A 20,069-nucleotide genomic window follows, 5' to 3' on the forward strand; every position below is an offset into this window, starting at 1 on the left:
GTTTTTTTACTCTTATTTCTTTCATTCTGTTTGGTATTTTTGTTATGAATAAATGCACAATGACTCCAGCTTGGAAAACTTTGAAGAAATAATCATCGGACATTTGTGGCGATAACTATCGATATCAACTGAAATTAAAAATGCATTGTGATGTAATGTTTTGCCATAACACCCAGACATAATCAGCATAACACAAATACAAGAAGGAGTGTCAGCCTCTTTGTGCAGCGAGGCTCCTAAAGGCGATTGTGGCATTTTCACAGACTGAGTCCAAACGAAAACATCACACGGTTTTTCCTGTTGTGCCTTTTGACATTAAGAGAGAAAAATCCAGCAGGCTTTGGAAACCGGGCTGTTATGAAACCAGCGCGGTCATGTGATGTCTCCTCTCATCATGATGACAAGTTGGAAGTCTGACCTTCCGCCAGCGCGCAGTTCTCCACGCAGGGAGACCGAGGACTGCAGCACAGCGGCAGTGCGCCCGAGGCGACACTAGGGGCGGAGTTTGACCTCTCAAGTCTGAAAACATCACTAATCCGCGGGCGGACACTCGGGCTCAGGCCGTCAGCTGCAGACGCTCGTGGGAGGAAAGGAAAAAAGAACCGGGACGAATCTCCATCCGAGCGTCGTTGTTCCCGGACGGGATCTGCGCGGTGCCATCCTCGGACGCGGGCTCGGGCTGTGCGTGCGCCCTGTGTGCGTGTCGCAGGGGCTGAGTGCTGCACCGTGGCAGACAGTGCGTTACATGCGTCGGGACGTGGCTGCAGTCATCTCGAGCCGGGTTCTATTCGCAGGTTTCGGGGGAGAGGTTCCGGGATCTGCGCGCTGACAGCCGCGCCGCGCGGCGCCCCCAGCCCCGGGGTCTCCGCTCCTCCGAGAGGTGAGTCTGCACAGCGCTTGTTTTTCGGATTTCACACCAAGAGATCTGCGTGCGAGTTGCGGCATATCTGTGCTACAGTGGCTGAACCGGGCGCAGCTCCCACATGCACAGTTCACCGTGGGGCTGGTGGAGCACTGGCTGCTGCTGCTGGTGATGATGCTGCGGCTGGGAGCGCGCTCGTCGAAGCTCCTGATGAACCAGGCAAACACAGGGTGGTCATAACAGGCCCGGTCAATAAAGGATTTATGTCCTCTCAGCGAACCCCACACGGCAGAGATGGTGTTTGTGTCACAGGCCTGAATCACATGGTGTCAGAGAGGCTGGTGCACAAACACATGGCACCGACACAGGCTTGGAATATGGATTTTAAATGCGAAAAATGGTAGAGTATTTATGTAACGCGTAATAGTGTGTTCCAAAAGTGACTTGGGTTATATATATATATATATCTATAGAAAATAGAACATGCCTTTAAAAGTTTGACATCTTAGAGATTTTTTGAATTAATTTCTACTCTCAACATTATGGAAAATATTGATTTGTCTAATCATTACAAAATGTAAACAAAGCAAAACAGCCTCTGTTGTTCAGGTTGTTCTCTGCCGTTGGGTTGAGCCTCTTTGTTTATCTTGCTGACTGAATAATGGAGTTTCAAATTGAATGGAGCAAAAAATGAATTTCAAATAAGACCCACAACTGTTTATTTATAAGCCCCCTAACTACCTATTATAATTTGACATCATTATCATACCCTCAAGAAAACAAAGCGTTCCAGAGCAAAGACAAATCGTGCAACATTCTTGCAAACTTGATTTTAAGCAATGTGGGGCCATTTTAGGTTTTTATAAAAAATTGTATTGACACCTTATATGTATAAAACGATTGTAAGCAAGTATTATAGTTACTTTTTAATGGTTTAAATGTGTTAGAATATATTGCAAACGCTGCACGTTCCATTATTATTCAAGCAGTGGCTGCGTCGAGCACAACTCCAACAATACGTGGATATATTTACATGTTTTCTATGAGCATGTGTAAAGTATAAAAAACAGTCCAAATGGTGTTGTGTTCTTGCATCAGACTGTGGAGGGTCGTGAAGGCTGCAGTTCATGGAGGAGGTGCACAACTCTGAGCAGAGATACAGTTTTTACAGTGAAGGGTTTGAGGATGAACAATGCAATGTCCATGATGATTGCAAATGCTACACTCAGCAGCTGGTTCACTGAGGAAAGACTTTGCATTACTCTGCTCTTCATGCTTTAAGCTGCACCTCAGACGTCTGTGAGTGCAGCGGGCGGTGGTTCACCTCCTCCTCTCCTCCACCCACAGACTCTGTCCAGTCGCCATTCGATGTCCAGCAGCACGCGGCTGAAGCTGCCCTGTGGCTGATCCCGACGATGCTTTCCACCAACCGCTCAGGAGGCGCGTGGGGATGAAATGGTTGGAGCCCGTGGCCAGACCGACACACCAGCTCCCACCTCCCAGTATGTCCGGCTGCAGCAAGTCTCCTTCCAACTCTGGAGAAGGTAGATGACCCGGCTCGACTGTCATGTGAACAAAACATTGATATGGATTAGTGACGTAATGAAAGCTGGGACCAAGATGAAGTGATTTATTTATTTATTTACCCGGAACTAGTTATTTTACAGGTTTGAATATGTTGATCAGATTTTTTAGGTTAGATTAGATAACTGAACATTTGAATTAAAACATAGTGGGGCGATGAAACAAGCACAATTTATTATAGTTTTTTAGGTCTTATATCGGATGTGAATTTCTTTAGATACACAAACAGACAACCTGTGTGTGGGCCACTGAGGATTGTGTTCATCAGTTGCAGGCTCTAACTCCATGGCATGGGTTAAGATGTTCAAGAAACCCGGAGGAGGCATGAAAAAGTCCTACCAGCCTGGGAGCATGCTGTCACTCGCGCTCACCAAAGGCCTGCTGAACGAGCCCGGGCAGAACAGCTGCTTCCTAAACAGCGCTGTTCAGGTGAGGACCACTTTCCATTAAACCAAAATGACTTGATAAATACTTAGAATGGGACTCAGTAGAGCGTTGACCTTCACTAAGGCCCAACAGTATATTGTTGATCTTTTTCATGAAGGTCCACAAAATTTTCTCTGGGATTTCAGAGAAAATGTAAAAAAAAAAGAATACCCTATGTTACAGGGTTGAAGAAAAAGGAAAACAAATCTTGGATTATCCCATTTGTCCAGATTCAGGTCAAATTGAGTGGGTTATTTTTTTACTTCATGTTCCATCCTTCCTAGTTTCATGAAAATCTGCTCTGTAGTTATCGCGTAATCCTGCTGACAAACAAACAAACAAGTGCAAACAAACATTAAATTCTCCTTCCAACAAATGCGCTCTCTTATTTAGCAATTTTAGTTTTAAACACTGCAGTGGAAGCCGGATGAAAGGCCTCTAGAGGGCAGGAGTGGGTCCTGAATACAACTCAAAATAGAGCAACAAATAGCAACAAACTAAAATCAAATTTGTCTGAGGAAATATTATCTCAACATTTTGTAAGAAACAACTTTATGTAAAGAAACCTACCAATGTTGACTGATGTTTTATTCATATTTCTCTCTGTCAACTGCTGAATGAAATGTCTCGAGCTTGTTAGCTACAGTTCTTTATATCTTCACTGGCACTGTCTCAGTGAGCTGGATGTAGTTCTGCCTGTGTGCGTTAAACGGAGCATGGACCAGCAAACACAATTAATTCAAAGCTGTGGAGATCTGATAATTTTCAGTTGCTTTGGCAGCACCAGCAGGAAAGCTCTTACCTCAGCCAAGACTGACACACACAGAACTGCACACATGCACAGATATCAGTCCTCTAAACCTGCCTGTTAGTTATGAAGCCAGTGGTTCCGTCTGTCTGTCCCATTCTCATGGACACGATATCTCAAGAACGCCTTGAGGGAATTCCTTCAAATTTGGTTTAGACTATCACTTGGACTCTGGGATGAGGTGATTCGACTTTGGGGGTCAAAGGTCACGGTGGCCTCACAAAGCCAATTTTTGGCCTTTTGAAAGTGATATGTCTGGAAGAGCGTCAAGGAATCCTTTCCCATTTGGCACAAACATTCACTTGGACTGGAAGCATTAACTGACTGGTTGCCAAAGGTCAAAGGTCAAGGCCTGACAAAATCTGTTTTCCTGATCAGGATATCTTAAGATCAGCTTGAAGGAATGTCTTCAACTTTGGTACAAACATTCACTTAGACTCAAAGATGAACTGGGGTAAAGGTCACAGTGACAGCATATGAATCTTGAAAAAAGTCCTGCCTCTCCCCTGTGACCGTAACTGCATCAACATTTACTGGGTTCTTTCTTGGCTCGGGCCCCATCCTGCCACCAAGTTTCTTGGAAATCCAACCTGTAGTTCTTTGAGTGATCCTGCTGAAAGATGAGGAAAAACCCTCTCTCTGAAATAATAAAACTGGACCTACTTGGTGGAAGTAAATGTAGAAAGGCATTCAATTGCAGGTTAAAATTTTAAAAACGTTCTGATCTCTCTCTGGAGTTTGAGTGTCTGAGTCCCTAGAATAAGTTCAGCTGCTGTTGCTTCTTCACAGGTGCTTTGGCAGCTGGACATCTTCAGGAGAAGTCTGAGGCAGCTCTCGGGTCACTTTTGTCTGGGGGATGGCTGCATCTTCTGTGCTCTAAAGGTTTGTAGTTTCCATTTTCCTTAAACACAGCCCTATTCTTGGTTATCAGGGATAGTTTAAACAGATATCATTATATATATATTTTTTTTCAGAGTATATTCAGCCAGTTCCAGCAGAGCCGAGAGCGCGTGCTTCCCTCCGACAGCCTGCGGAACGCTCTGGCTGAAACCTTCAAGGACGAGCAGCGCTTCCAGCTGGGCCTGATGGACGACGCTGCCGAGTGCTTTGTAAGTAAACACTCGATCGCAGTAAGACACTTCCACAGTTATTGTGTGTTAAATAATGTTGTGGTGCTTCCTCCTCTGTGACACTGAAGGTATAAGGAAGCAGAAGCCACTGACAAAATGCCTCCGCTCTGTGTACGCTTTATCTACCGTATGTAAAGGTGCAGTTTGGCCTCTTGTCTTTTTTTGTTACATATTGAAGCCCTGTTAGGATGTTTGTTTTTGTGTCTGTATAGATCCTAGAGCATCTAAAATTCCTTTATCTGTTTAGGTGTGCAGGTAGTTGGGGAAAAGAGGAGGAGACCTCAGTAGAACCTGTCTTATATGTATCTGTTGGCCGATAAAAATCTGCTGGTATCAGCCGGATTCACAGAAATATTGTTATATGAACCAATATAAAAACATTTATTTTAAAGAATTGACAATGCAGAAAGCAATTTTACATACGATTTTTTCCTTCTGAATACATCTTATTCAAATTCAATAATAATTTTGGTTTTAATTTGTATTTATAGGTAGCCATAATAGAGTTTACGGTTAAATTGTAAAATATCGTGCTTCAATTACCTTTCTTTCTTGTGAGAATTTGACATTATAGTAGTCATTGCAAAATATATTTTAAATATCTAAATCAGCTTATATATCAGTATTTGACAGTTTTTATTCCCTGATATCGGTATTTAAATCGGCCCCCAAATATCCATATGAGTCAGGCTCTAGACCACCACTGGTTTATTAGGTTTGTAAGGAAACACACTGAATTCTTAGGGTGTAGATGGACACAATCCTTTAATCTCTGTGTTTCTAACTGTGCAGTAGAGCCGTGTTTCATGTGTGTTTGCACGTCGGCCATACTGGCTCTTTTCTTCTTGTCGTCCTTTAGGAAAACATCCTGGAGCGAATCCATTTACACATCGTCTCAGACACAGCGACCGATGCTTGTTCATCCAAATCCTGCATCACACATCAGAAGTTTGCAATGATGCTTTATGAGCAGGTAAATAACATCTTCTGATTTGTTTGTCATTTTATTTGTTAAATGATAAAATAGTACAGGACTGTACTTAGATAGATATTAATGTGAAGCACAAACTGAAAGTAAGAAGATGAAGTATTTTATAGAAGAAAGAAAAGTTTGGAATAATTATAATACAGGAGAATGACTCCTACTGCTGCTATAACAAGCTGTTTTTTTTTTAAATTCTTAATGCACATGACAACCTACTGAGATGTAAATATAAAATATAATCATGGATTTTGTGTTTTTTTTTCAGTTCGTGTGTCGCTGTTGTGGTGCATCTTCAGATCCACATCCGTTCACAGAGTTTGTACATTATGTCTCGACAACTTCATTATGGTGAGTAACTTCTCCTGATTTCAGTATCAAGGATCATTAACAATTATTTGATTACAATTATAAGGATCTTAGATCAATTTTCTTTCCTTAAAGGAAAGAATATTAGAAAGACATTAATGAAATATAATATGTACCAAAAACTGAACTTTATAATCTTCCTAAATTTAGATTTGGAGACAGATCTGTTCTATTTGATTGCAATAATTTGTAGTGGTGAACACAATCAAGAGGCCATGAAGTATGAAGTAAAGAAAACACAACTCCTACCGAATGTAAAACTCAAATGAAGAAAAAATACATAATTGATTTAATGTTAATGTAATAGTTTTTTTCATTGTTAATTCTGTAAAATATAAGCTTTCCTACTGCAGCATATTGGCAAACATGAATACAGATTCCAATATATCACTGAAAGGCTCGAATATCAGTTGGATTTAGTTTGGTGTTTAAAAAAGTTTTAAATTAAGATATTATTGATAAGGTGTTTCTGTTGTTTTTATTCTGTGCAGCCAACAGGTTGATCGAATGTTGGGAAAGAACGAGCGGCTCAGGTCCGACATGTTTGGAGAATTGCTGCAGGCAGCAAACACAACAGGGGACCTCCGCAGCTGCCCGGTAGGTCCTTTAGCATCGTGCATTCTAATCATGTGTTTTTATTGATAAAGGGACAAATCTTGTGGTGACTCAGAACTTGAACCTGTTCTGTCCAGAATTTGACCTCTGACTGGATACACGCAGCTTGGAATTCATAAAAATCGGTTTACATGATACTGTAAAACAGAACCACGAAGAGAAGTATCCCTGTGCATGCGTAGAGTACACTGTGTGCTCTCCGCTGTGACACTGCACTTGAAGCCGCCGGAAGGAGATGGTGCCAGACTAGTGTTAGGATATAAATAGCGGTCAGAGCTTCACTGTGTTTTCTCTCATCTGTATTTGCTGCCACTGTCTTCCTCTTCACTCGGCGGTGGTGGAGCTGACTTCTCTGTTTAATTATTCCTCCTGTAATGTGACACTAACTGTTATGACACTAATAGGCAGATAATAATAATAGCTGGCTCGGCTCCATCTCAGCGATGAGCCTTGATTTGGGGAGTTTGAAGTAATGAGTCACGAGAGAGAGAAAGAGAGAGATAGAGAGAGAGAGAGAGAGAGAGAGAGAGAGAGAGATAAAACCACAAACTGAAGCACTACTGTAGAAATAAGCTCATTTACTTCACACTGGGATTTGAGAATAAAACATGAATTTCCTCTCCTCACAGTGTTTTGACTCGTGTTTGCTCAGCCTAGCACTCAAGAAGCAGGTGAACCACTCACCTCAGCTGAGTCAAAGGGTTAGGGTCAAAGGTCAAGGTCACTGGGACCTCACAAACAGAGTTTTGCCTCATGAATGTGTCATCATAAGGGGGCCTCAAGAGAATCCTTTGCACAAATGATCACTGAGGCCGACTGTTCAAATGACAGTGGTCAAAAGTTCACGGTGAGACTGGAAAAAAAACGCACGTCGACAGAAACTGCACTGGTTGGCGAAGGCATACAACCGCAGGGAGGTCATTCTAGTTCTTCACGTTTTGCAGAGCGACTGTGGTCAGAGCATCAAGATCCGCCGTGTGCTCATGAACTGTCCGGAGATCGTGACCATAGGATTCGTGTGGGACGCCGAGCAGTCGGATCTCACGGACGATGTCATCCGGTCGCTTGGGCCCCGTTTGAACCTGTGTGGGGTAAGAGGCCCTCAGACCCTCATGTGCTGCTTGTAAGCACCAGATGACAAATAAGAATTCATCTTGTTCCCCATCTTTATCCAGCGTCACTTTGTTCTGCACAGACCAATCTGCCTGTTTTATCTAAAAAAAATGATAAAATCTCATACCCACAAAATGACACTGATCACAGTTTGGTTATAATATCCGAGAAATGAAGGTCGGTGTGCTGTAATCCTTAAAAAAAGAAAAAAAACGGCTATCAAAACCACACACACAAATTATATTCTCATAGGATTTAGCATCTGCCAGAGAGAAATATGCAGAGATCAAACTTCAATTTGCTCTCTTTCAGCTTTTCAACCGGGTCACTGATGAAAATGCCAAACGGAGCGAGCTACATCTGGTGGGGATGATCTGTTTTTCGAGTAAACATTACTCAGCTTTTGCCTATCACACCAAATCTTCAAAATGGATGTTTTTTGACGATGCTACTGTAAAGGAGGTCAGGAACCCTGCTCTTAATCTGCTTCAGCCCGGTTCAAATGGCGACTACCTGTCACTGGCGGTCACATGCTCTGAAATCACACTCGTCTCTCCCTCTAGATCGGATCCAAATGGAAAGACGTGGCCTCGAAATGCATCAGGGGACATTTCCAGCCTCTTCTCTTGTTTTACACTAATCCTGAGGGAAGTCCTGTGTCCAATGAAGACGCACCGAGACAAACCACAATGTGTCCCCGCTACAAAGGACAAGTAAATGGTGACGTGACAGGTAAGAAGATCCTTCAGATATCAGCACGACTTATGCCACAACTTCTCCTTTTTAGATGACTTTATAAAACAATGTGACAGATAAACGCACCTGTCTGGAGAGCAGGGACTTTTAGAGAAAAGTTTTCTTTATTTGCCTCTGGAGACATGATGTTTTCTTCTCGTCTACTCATGCTTGTGAACAAGACAACTCAAGAATGCAGAGAGGGAATGTCTTCAAATTTGGTACAAGCATTGAGTTGGACTTGTTGATTGAACTGATTAGATTTTGGTGGTCAAAGGTCAAGGCCACTGTGGCTTCACTAAACTTGTTTTTGCCTTGTGAACATGAAATCTCAAGAGTACTTACAGGGAATCCTTTCAAATCTGTGACCTTGAACTCACGGATTAACTTATTTGAATTCATTGGTCAAGGGTCATGAGTTGACCTCAATTTATTGTCAATGCATAATGTCAGGGACCCCTGCAGGGACCCAAGCCCAAACTGGTTGGCAGAGGCATATAACCACAGGGCAGTAAATCTAATTTCCTTTAAAACGTGGGGAAAGTTCAAGTGCAATAATCCTACTAAAATTCACTTTCCTCTATTCGATTTTTTATTATCATGTGACAGGACGCCTTGTCACTCATAACTGTTTATTAAGCAAAAAACTTGGATGGGTTTCCACTTTTTTTTTTACAATGTAATAACAAATATTATTTGTTGTAATAATCGAAGTTAAGATCTTAGTCATGTGCAGAAATTCACCACATTAAAATCCTTATCTATTTTAATTTGTGTACATTTTTTTTACAAAAACCCAATTTCATATCTGAACCGACCATTAGTTTAATTGTGAAATTAAATGAGCAACAATACCGGTACCTCTGCCAATAATGATGTCACTCCACAAATTACAGTTATTGAGAGAGAGAGAGAGAGAGAGAGAGAGAGAGAGAGAGAGAGAGAGAGAGAGAGAACTGTTAAACCTCAGGCAGAAAGATTGTCCTGCCCTGTGTGCTGGCTTGAACTTGACATGAGGATGATGCCTCTGTTGCACGCAGATTACCACCCACGCCTCCCTCCCTAATCCCTGCTCCTCGGGCCAAGCGCGCTCATGCTGCCGCTCTGCACTTCTCACTCCTCCCCTAGACATTTCCGATGTTTGCCTCCATTAATTTATCTGCGTGGGTTTGTTTTTTTTGGCAATGGTGCCTTTTCCCGCTTAGATGGATTGTTTTGCTTTAGTGAGGTGGCCAAACACTTTGACTGGCATGGGACAGGATTCTTGTTTTTATGAAAATAAATGTAAGTAAATGATATTTTTCAAACATGGTTCAGATTGAAGAATTATATGTACTATTTTCATTCTTCCTTAGGTTTACTGAAATACTGTACATTTTTCCTGCAGTATATAGTGGTTGGCGTTTTTCTTACATACTATTAGTATTTAGTTTTACAACTTTCCCTGCAGTATTTTGCTGTACTGATATTTCCAGCTTGATAGTATCTGCATAACTTCCGGCAACATTATGAAATGTGTGTGTGGTTGTGTGTGGTTGTGTGTGTGGTTGCGTGTTTGTGTGTGGGTGAGTGTGTGTATGTGTGTGAGTGTAGGGTAATTATGTGGTAGTTGTGTAAGTTGTGTAAGTCCAGTGTGCTCTAGTATCCTTTTTCAGTGGAACTACGTGAATGTCAGCATTAGGCTCTGTAATCCATAATACTACAGCTTACTCACTGCTGTTGCAACATGCAGCAGCCGTGCACATGCTCACGGCATTATGTATTTTCAGGCCTCATATTTTAGAGAGGCCTCACACATAATTTATAAGAAGGCAACAATGCTGCACAAAGTGGTCCGACTGACTAATGTGCAGAAAGGAGGAGATGAGTTATAAAGGTGAAGGTGGCAGCTGTTTCCGCTGCAGCTCAGTTTCTCACAGTGACCTTTCACATCGGTTTTAGTTGTGTTGAATGTGTAATGAGGAGGAGGCAGTACAGATGAGTTTAAAATGTAGAGTCGGAAATGTAGTGTAGGTTTGTCCACACAATATGACTTTATTTTAACCTAGAACAAGTTGCAGGGCCGTCTTAAAGTGGTCAAAGGTCAGATAGTAAAGATTACTTATGTTTGTAATATATTTGAAGAAATTCCCTGCTGGTGATCCTGAGATATCACGTTCACTAGGTTAAAATATGTTCGTGAGGTCACAATGACCTTGACCATTTACCACAAAAATTGTATCAGTTCATCTTTGAGTCCAACTGAGTGCCTATGCCTAATTTGAAGAAATTCCCTCAAGGTATTCTTGAGATGTGGCGTTCACAAGGACAACCTGAAAACATAATGGCAGAGACATAAAAATGAACAATTGAAGGCAAACAACAGGAAATAATAAAAAGTGGTTTGAACACCTCACAATATTAGGGCAGAGTAAAACAAAACAAAGTAACATTTTTATATTTTTCATTATTGGAATAGTCAGTAGGATCAGAGCCACAATAAAATGTTAAAAAGTTCAAAAAAACTTCTAAATGAAATCAGAGCCCACATCCTGACAAAGCTCACTCGTAGAAATATGCTGGTTCACTGATGTCAGCAGAAAAACATTTAAAATGCAAGTTGTTGATTTTATTTATTTTTTATCCTTTAGTGAAACATCCCATTGGCAGCCCTCACAAATACCAGGAACCTTTCATGGAGAATTTACAGAGGCCTGGTGAAACCTCAAGAAAGGAGCGAGGGCATCGGAGAACGGATCCGTCGCAACACAAAGGTGCACTGTGATATTAAAGAGGCAAAAACCAAGACATACACCTGCCGTACGTCACGACACCTATGAAATTGTATTAATCCAAATGATCTGTGTTCACTTTGTGTAGAGACGCCACACACGACATCTTCATCCCCTCCAGAGAACGGACTGAGGCCTTCTGCAGACCACAAATCCAAAAGCCACCCACGCACTGAGAAGTCCTCGAACCATCCGAGCAGAGGGTCCCAGGAGCCTCGTGGACAGACTGTGGGTACGCAGGGCGGGGGGCAGAAGAACAACCCCTCCCCGAGTCGCTACGACCAGGACTGCTGCCAGGAGCAGTGGGACAGAGGGGGAGGAGGAGGAGGCCGCATCAAATCCAAGTCCACCTGGAGACCCATTCGGGAGGTGTTGAACGTGGACACCGTGCTGAGCGAGCTGGAGCAGCGGCGGCAGCAGCAGCAGGACAGCCCGCGGCGCGGCCGGCCCTCCCAGGACAGGGTGCAGGTCGAACCGAGTCGAGAGCGCGAGAGGGAGTTTGTACGAACCCGAGAAGATCGGAAGCAGCAGAAGTGCTTGATGACCATCTACGAGGACGAGCAGAGGCACGAGACCGAGAGCCACAGCTCCGTGGAGTCGGAGAGCAGGGCCAACCAGCAGCGGGTCGGCCGGCTGACAGGCGGCCCCAAGACGCTGCTGCGGAGCGAAACCTGGATCATCCAGAGGACGGAGTCCGGCTACGAGAGCAGCGACAGACTCAGCAGTGGCTCCACCAACCCGGACTCACCGGGGGTCGATGGCTTTGCCGTTAAAGACCAGAGATCAACACCAGAGGCACAGCTGCAAAGGTGAGAAACAAAGACTTTATACGTTACATATAAAAGTATGAATATTATAAGGTAACTGAATACAACTCTGATTGAGTCAGTGCTGGATCGACAGAGACCTACTGTTGTGCTAAAGGCCTATTTCCATGTAAAGACGATAGAAACACTTTAATTCATCGGACAAAAGTCAACGAGTAACTCTGGATCTGAAATACATGTCCTTTAAATAATGTTTTTCATCCAGTAATTAGTCACGACCCTTCCATATGGCAACAATGAAACTGGTTTAATGTCAGTGAGGGAAGGATATTATTAATGACTAATGCTTTCTCCTATTTTTTGTATAGTTTCCCTCTTGCTATTTTGATCTCAAATCCTCACTCGGAAATACTTTTAGATTTCCTTGGAAACTCTGGTAAAACTGGACGACAATAAAACACTGACATTACCTTTCAAACAGCTTGTAGTATGTGTAATATCCATGGGGAAGATGACTCAAGCAGAAATATATAATCAAACATCCATTCTCGAGATTAAGGTCAAAAACTAAACAGCAACTGCTCATTACAAATATTATAATGAACATTTTATGATATATTGAGATATCAAATTATTATATTAAGACATAAAGCTGTTTTAATGTAAAGCCTTCTTTAATGCCTTGTGTGAATTTATTCTAGTGTTCTTCGTTGGTCTATGTTTAGTATTTTTTTGTGGCGGTGCTAATTATAAAACCCGCTTGAAGAAATGTCTGTAATAATTGTAGTCTTTTTATTTCCAGCCTGCTGCATCAGAAAGGAGACGACGCAAAGTCAAGCACAGCGTCGTCACCTTCACACAACGGTGAGTTCACGTTCCTCAAGAGCTGCGACAGGTTTTCTGAGAAGAGTGAAAAACTATTTCAAGCCCTTTGTGAAATGACCACAACCAGTTTTACCTTGCTATAAGTTGTGTTTTAAGATTCTAGGTAGTAGGGTGAAGTTGACATCATATTGTGGCCTGATACTGTCTTGAAAACTGATTGCAACAAAGTTCACATCGATCTAACATAAAAAACACAAAGAAAGACGATGGCCCAGAAACAAAGGAAAGTTATGAACAGAGACACCAACAACAAATGTAAGACGAAGATACATTCAAATTAAAAACAGGATTTAGAGAATTGAAGAACGTGCGAATGTTCAGTTCAAGTTCAAGAACAGGATACACACACACATTGGGTTACACACAAATAGGTTAAGTATTTATGCACAACCCTCGTTTTTGTTTTCCTCCTTCTGTGTATTTCAGAAGGAGCACTGCTGGATGTGGCATTGTCATAAAGATCTTCTCTGTTTCATGTCGCTCTTTAAGTCCACTGCACTTGATACCCAGTCGAGGCTGTGTGTGTGTTTGTGTGTGTTTGTGTGTAGAGAGAGAGAGAGAGAGAGAGAGAGAGAGAGAGAGAGAGAGAGAGAGAGAGAGAGAGAGAGAGAGAGAGAGAGAGAGAGAGAGAGAGAGAGAGAGAGAGAGAGAGAGAGCCTGTGTTTCCAACCAACAGCTAAAGCTTGTATCCTTGCATGGACCTCTCCGGGGCAACAGCAAAGAAAAAAATAACACATCTATTTTTAAAGGGAAGGAATTCGGCACCGCACTGCCTCTCGCTGTGCTGGTGCACGAGGGTGAGCACGATCACTGGCTCATCCAGCTGTGAGAGGGTCCAGTGAGGTTACCGCTCTGATACTGCCACCTGCTGTCCTGAGAGGAGGGCAGCGTCTCAAATCTGGATTTAAATCTGTCCACAGTCAGATTGTGGGGACTCGTCTGAAAACAAGTCCCTGTAACATAAATCAATACATTTGAATGTGAAGGCATGTGTTAAGGGTGTGTGTGTGTGTGTGTGTGTGAAGATAAGGGTATAGTGGAAAAATTCAGATCAACATAATAATCTCTGAATTCAGAGAAAAACAAATCTGAATTATAAGATTAAAGTCTGAAATCTGCAATTCAGAGGAATTCTGACTTTATTCTCAGGAATCCGGAATTAATCCGAATCATTTCTGGGAAAATAATACACTACTACATCTACTCACAAATTTGTTGCAGATGTTTTTTATTTCTTGTTATAAAGAGGCTTTTTTTTATCTTCGGAAAAGATTTCTACCTTTTAATCAATATCCTATCGAGCCCAATAATGATTTTGTGCTTAAACATAAGCTTTAAAGATTACATAAGTTTTAATCTAAATAGTGAAAATAAAATCATGAAAGTTTCCATTAATTACATGAGGTAAATAGTTATAGCCACAATAGAGAAGACTTTTCCAACAGGACTGCTATTTCCCTTTTTACACTATGTTTTAAAACCTTTATTTTATATCTTATAGGTAAACATCATGCCAAACCTCAGGGAAAGAACCACGACCAAGTTTCACATTCACATCTGAAGTGCAGTCCATGTTCAAGGTAGTGTCCTCTATTTTGCAATTATTAAGCAATTGTCGAAAGACGAACAGTCAAGAATAAAACATGAACATTGTATTCAAGTATTTCAATAATACTCCATCATTATCTGATACAAACACTTTTCCCCACAGACGGAAATCAAAGTACACGTCCGGCACCTCCAGGAAAGCCGTGTGTTCCGAGCGGGACTCCACCGGCTGTGAGAACTGGCCGTGTGATCATCAGGAGCTGGTGAACTGTAGAGAAAGTACAGCCCTGAGGCACATCTCCAAAACCAGCAGCTCCGAGTGGAACAGCTCCGACGACCTCGCCCTCTCCGAGTCCGAGGACAGAGAGAGTACTTATCGCTCCAGCAACAGCGAGGCCGCCGCCTCCGATCCCCAGTGTCCTCACATGACGCTGCCCTACCAGCCGCCCTGCAGTGTGACCGCAGAGCCCATGAGCAATCAGCGTCCGCTCAGCACCGCGGGGTCGCCTCACCTCCGACCCTCCCAGCGGATCCCTGCTCACGCGGCCGAATCCAGCCACACCGCGTTTCGCCCGAGGATGCTCCAAGAACCCTCACCGCCGAGTCCTCGTCTTCCCTCCACGTCCTACGTCAGTCCTCTCCGGAGGCCCGACCTGTCCGGCCTCCGAACCTTCTCAGACGCGAGCTCCAAGTCGGGCTCGGACCCGGAGAGGAGCACGCCGTCGTCCTGCGACAGCGAGGAGCGACTCGGCGGAGGCAGAGCGGAGCAGGCGGCGGCGGCGGCTCACGAGGTTTCTCTGACAACGTACTTCACCGTGGATAACTGCATGACGGAAACGTACCGTCTCAAGTACCACAACCAGAGGCCTCTTGTCCTCTCTGCCACGGTGCCGCGGACAGTGGTCACGACGGAGCGCAGAGATACCAGCCACACACTCCCCACCGACACACACTCACAAGACGTGCCAAAAACCAGACCCGAAACAAGTAAGCCTCCCCCGGTATAACATACACTTGCACTGTGAGACGTTTAAAAACCGACTTCAGGGATTTTTCTCAACTGTTTATACAGGTAGCAGCGATAACTTTAAAACTAACTTTAATCTCACTCACAACTTTAAACCAACACGATGTAAAACAGCAGATTTATATAGTTCACTGACCTGGAATAAGGAGAATGGAGCCTCTTTCATTCCCACTCCTCATGTAACTGTGGTGAGTGGGTACTCTCTCCTGTGAGCAGTGTGCAGTGATAGTTAAATTGTCAGGTGCAGGGTAATGCTGAATTGTAGATCAGTGAAAAAGACATATATGGCATCAAAAACCAGTGTCTATCTCAAATATTCAGTGGGAAACTTTGGAAGTATGATGAATTCTGAATGGAGTTTGGTGGATTTATTACAGTGGCAGCTCTTCTGGTTCAGGAAGCCGAGGACCATAATATCCCAACAGAATGAATCTCCACATGTGGCTGTAGAGGGCGCTGTTGCTTAATACAAGTTGTACATTGTTGTCTTCCTATCTCTTGTGTCCCTTTAATTAGGAACTGTTATATGGCAGGTTTAGACTTCCGCATCAATTTATTGAACACAACTTGATTTGTCAAATATGTGTTCACTCTCTTGAATGCATTAATGGCTTCCAATTTATATCTGATCTTTGTGCATTTATATCCCAATATAAAACTGTATATTGCCCCGATGGAAGGTTTTATTTATATCACCCACTTCTATGTAAAAGATATTGATGTATGCGAAGTGACAGAAATCTGTTGTCTTCTCCGCTGTGGTGAGAAACCTGTATAAAACATCATCTCTCTCCACAGGCCATGATAGCAATAAACCCACTGCAAAATGGAACCCGGTGACGGCCAAAGGACTGGACGATCGTGGTTTCTTATGAGTGTTGAGTCGGTACGTTGTGTTTACCAAGATGGACTGTGGTCAGTTGAGAATTAACTGGATGCCAAAGAGCTTAGGGAATGGAAAGATGTTCCGAAGCGTGACATCTCCAAACTGAGTGGACTTTATTTATGCAAGCTTGTCACTGAAGAAAAATGTCTAAAAAAGCTGTTACGTATTGTTTGATGGATTTTCAACCGTCACATTTCTCGTCTTCCATTCTCCCGCCGCACTGCTGCGAGAAGATCTTTGTTTTTACCAAAATCTTGACTGTTTCCAGTTTGCACAAAAAGAGTCTTTTGGTCACTTTATGTCAAGTTTAAAATGTTTATTTCTTTATTTTTTACAGCAGTTCTGCAAAAGTGCTGCAGAACCGTGATGTACTGATGGGGGGGGGGGGGAGCTACCGGTAGATTGATTGTACTGTGGTATTAGGCGTGATAACAAATCGCAGCACGATGACATGAAATGGTTTGTTGAATTCCCTTTGTCAGAATATGGTGTCATTCAACTCAACGAAATAAAACCAACCGGTCGAGGTTTGACTCTTCAGCAGCGGGTCGGCGATAGGGACTGTTTAAAAAGATGGATGACACGTCTCCACTTCCACTATCCAGAGATGTAGCTTAGATATCCTGGATACGAGTGGAACCATCTTCCTCCTCTGCACACAGTGCACAGTGGTGATGGAGGAAGGAACTGCGGCGCCGAGGTCTCGTCGATTCATGCGTTTGACCAATCCTGAGTCTGTCTCAGCTGTCAATCGCGATGTTTAGCCCCATTTTTTATAGCATCAAATTACTATTTAAAACCACCTACTGGAAAAATGTATATTCAAACAAACAACAGTGTGTTAACAACAACAACTACCTAAAATTATTGAAACCATATTGACGGAAAAGGTTATTTGAGTTTGGCTCAAGCGACATTTTTCTGTCCAAATTCAGAGAAAACTAATCGAGACCAACTTTGGCCGTCTGGGTCATTGTGCCCTGATGCAGTCGTTATGAGCCGCACTAAAACTCCCTCTCCCTCACACATGGTTACTGCTCGTTTTCCTCAAAGGTAAACACGTGCAGTGTATAAACAAATCTGTCCGGAGGTACAAGGGTCGCGTATCCACGCTCCACTTTGATCCATGGGTTTATGAAGGCTACTCCTGCCAGCCAGCAGGTGGCGATCAAGACATTTTGGCTTCACCTTTGGGGAGCCGTCATCTCGTCCATCTTTACAGTCGATGATTGGAGGTAGTGTCACTAAAGGAGGCTGAATCAGCGAGACTGAGACGCTCTTTGACTTTCGGCACATCGAGGGCCTTGGCTCACCAGGGAGCAGACGTGGCAACACTTTAATTTAGTTAGTGATTCGTGTCATCTGTTATCACTTATCAGCTCTTTCACAACATTTATTAGTTGATGAATGAGGCTGAGGCCGACCCCGAACAGTCCGCGTCCTCGGCTGTGAAACAAAAACAAATCTGTGGAAAGAGCTTCTTGTTCATTTGTTCATTTCTTTGGGAAACAAAAAATCAATCACTGATTAAATATGTAGAGATCTTTCAGAGACAGCCCTCAGGTTATGTGTCACTAAATTCCATCATGTAAACGTTTGTAGTCGAACCTCGATCCTTCTAATCCTTTTTTTTAAACTCAGTGATGTCAAATTGTATTTTCTCAGTCTTCCTGTTGAAGTTGAAATATTTAAACAGGTGTGTAATTGCAGGTATTTTCCTAAAGATGGCAATATAGGTAATTTGCCTATCCGATGCTATTATTATTATTGACCGTACAACAAATATTCTTGTCAATAGGATTAATGTTCTAAAACCTGCATGTGGCCTTTACAGAAGTCTTAATAGCTGCGTGTACAGCTTGAGCATGAGCATGAAAATACTGGACTGAGTCCAACGAACAGAAATTCTATTGGATTTTACTTAATGGTAATAAAGTAAATTCATTAAATGTCATTTTGTTACTGCGGTTGATTTGGAAACGTTTGAAAATGCTTGAATAATCTGTTGTTTATGAATCCATTGTAAATACAAACATATAATGCGAACAACACGACTGTCCGAGACAAACTATGCATCCACTGACGGTTACTTTGAGATTATTTTGACGGCACATTTCAGTGTTTTTTAAGCTTTGTATTGTGTCCATCAGACATTCCTGAGAATACACATTAAAAAGAAATCTGTGTTTTCAACTTTCAAATATTTTGTCACTTTTGTGCTACACTTAATTGCCAAGTCCTTTCCGGATCATCCTGCCATTTATACACGCACGTGTTTTGTTTATTTTATTTGCATTGTTGTCTCTCTCAGCTGCACACACTGAGTCACCATACTTCATGTTTGGGTCCGACATTGTGTATAATAATCACACCTAAAGTAAATGGGACCATTTTGCATTTTTTGGGTAATATTTATTGACACTTAAATCTAAGACAAAAGAGGCATTAAATATACTTCAGCAATTTGAAAAAGGCTTTTTAATTAATTTAAATTCAACTAAACGCGGTAACACATGCCTTTAAAATATTCGATTTTGCTGTAGTGATTATAATTAAATCTATTCTCGAACTAATGACATCAAAGTTGTTCAAATGCTGGACAAGATGAAGCTGAGTTGACTATATTAACCGTGTTTTCTCCATGTTGTCTCACCTGAGAAGGGATTTCCCTGGTTTGTTGTGTGACCAATTGTTCTATCATTTATTTAACAGTATTTTTCTTGTTACCTAAAAAAGAAAATTCGATTTTCTTTTGTTGTTTGCAGTTTTTTATTTCACACTCTGAACTTTGTGTCCTCAGTTGTATCGAGAGTGCCTTGACGTTTTCAGTGGGACATTTTTTTTTTTTGTGCGTGCATACACGTGTGTGTGTGTGTGTGAGTTAAACCACACTTACAGAACGAGGGAGATGAGTGAAAGTGATGGAGGGTGTCATGTCCAAACTTTTGAATATATGCAATGCTAATATTGACATATCTGGTGAAACTCCTCTGTGTGCACCGTGGATCTGTATTTGTGTGCGAGGGAGAGTTTTGATGGGTGGTGCTGTGCCAGGTCTAATTCTCCTATTGGCCCTTTCAGACTTGGAAGCAGCAGTTTGCTCCTCATGCAGCAGCAGTTGGCAAGTTTCATATATCGTAGGCAGAGAGAGGCGGGTGCATCCCAGCTCCTGGTCACTTGTTGCTTTTTTCCTTTTGCACCCACAATCTGCAGCCTTCAGTTAAAGGCTTTATTTACAGTCCTCTATATAGGCCCATTCTTCAACAGGTCTTTTTAACCTGTGTCACAGTTGGCATTGCATCGAAACCATATCTTTTATCTTGCGCTAAATATTAAAAGAAAGAGCATAATTACACTGTACAACACTCCTACACACCTGTTGTCGTACCTCTGTGTGTGGTCAGAGTCCGGCCTGACGTCGCCGGTGCTCCCTGGAATGACTCGCTTGAAGTTTAGACCAATTAAAAGAGCCGTGTTAAATCTGTCTACACTTTATATTTTTGTAGATAATATATATTTATTTTTTATTCATTGTTGAATAAAGTTTAAACTATTGTACCA

At 42.4% G+C, this 20,069-nt stretch overlaps 1 protein-coding gene across 1 annotated transcript; it reads left to right on the plus strand.

Moving 5' to 3' along the window:
* The first annotated feature begins 531 nt into the window (after positions 1-531).
* usp53b (ubiquitin specific peptidase 53b) lies at positions 532-20,061 on the plus strand. The gene is made up of 17 exons (XM_062388495.1): positions 532-880; positions 2,210-2,406; positions 2,715-2,875; positions 4,470-4,562; positions 4,655-4,789; positions 5,670-5,783; positions 6,061-6,143; positions 6,653-6,758; positions 7,721-7,867; positions 8,202-8,351; positions 8,453-8,621; positions 11,255-11,377; positions 11,484-12,204; positions 12,965-13,026; positions 14,549-14,627; positions 14,759-15,582; positions 16,421-20,061. The coding sequence occupies exons 2-17, from the start codon at positions 2,313-2,315 to the stop codon at positions 16,495-16,497; spliced, it is 3,138 nt and encodes a 1,045-aa protein (XP_062244479.1). The 5' UTR covers positions 532-880; positions 2,210-2,312; the 3' UTR covers positions 16,498-20,061.
* Positions 20,062-20,069: the final 8 nt, after the last annotated feature.

The sequence above is a fragment of the Platichthys flesus genome, chromosome 5 (assembly GCF_949316205.1).
Source record: "Platichthys flesus chromosome 5, fPlaFle2.1, whole genome shotgun sequence".
Lineage (NCBI taxonomy): Eukaryota > Metazoa > Chordata > Actinopteri > Pleuronectiformes > Pleuronectidae > Platichthys > Platichthys flesus.

Excerpts from the sequence above, each read along its gene's own strand:
- usp53b (XM_062388495.1), top strand. The coding sequence starts at position 2,313 with ATGAAATGGTTGGAGCCCGTGGCCAGACCGACACACCAGCTCCCACCT. Across the intron at positions 2,407-2,714 it reads TCCTTCCAACTCTGGAGAAG|TTGCAGGCTCTAACTCCATG; the intron begins GTAGATGACCCG and ends TGTGTTCATCAG. Across the intron at positions 12,205-12,964 it reads CCAGAGGCACAGCTGCAAAG|CCTGCTGCATCAGAAAGGAG; the intron begins GTGAGAAACAAA and ends TTTTATTTCCAG.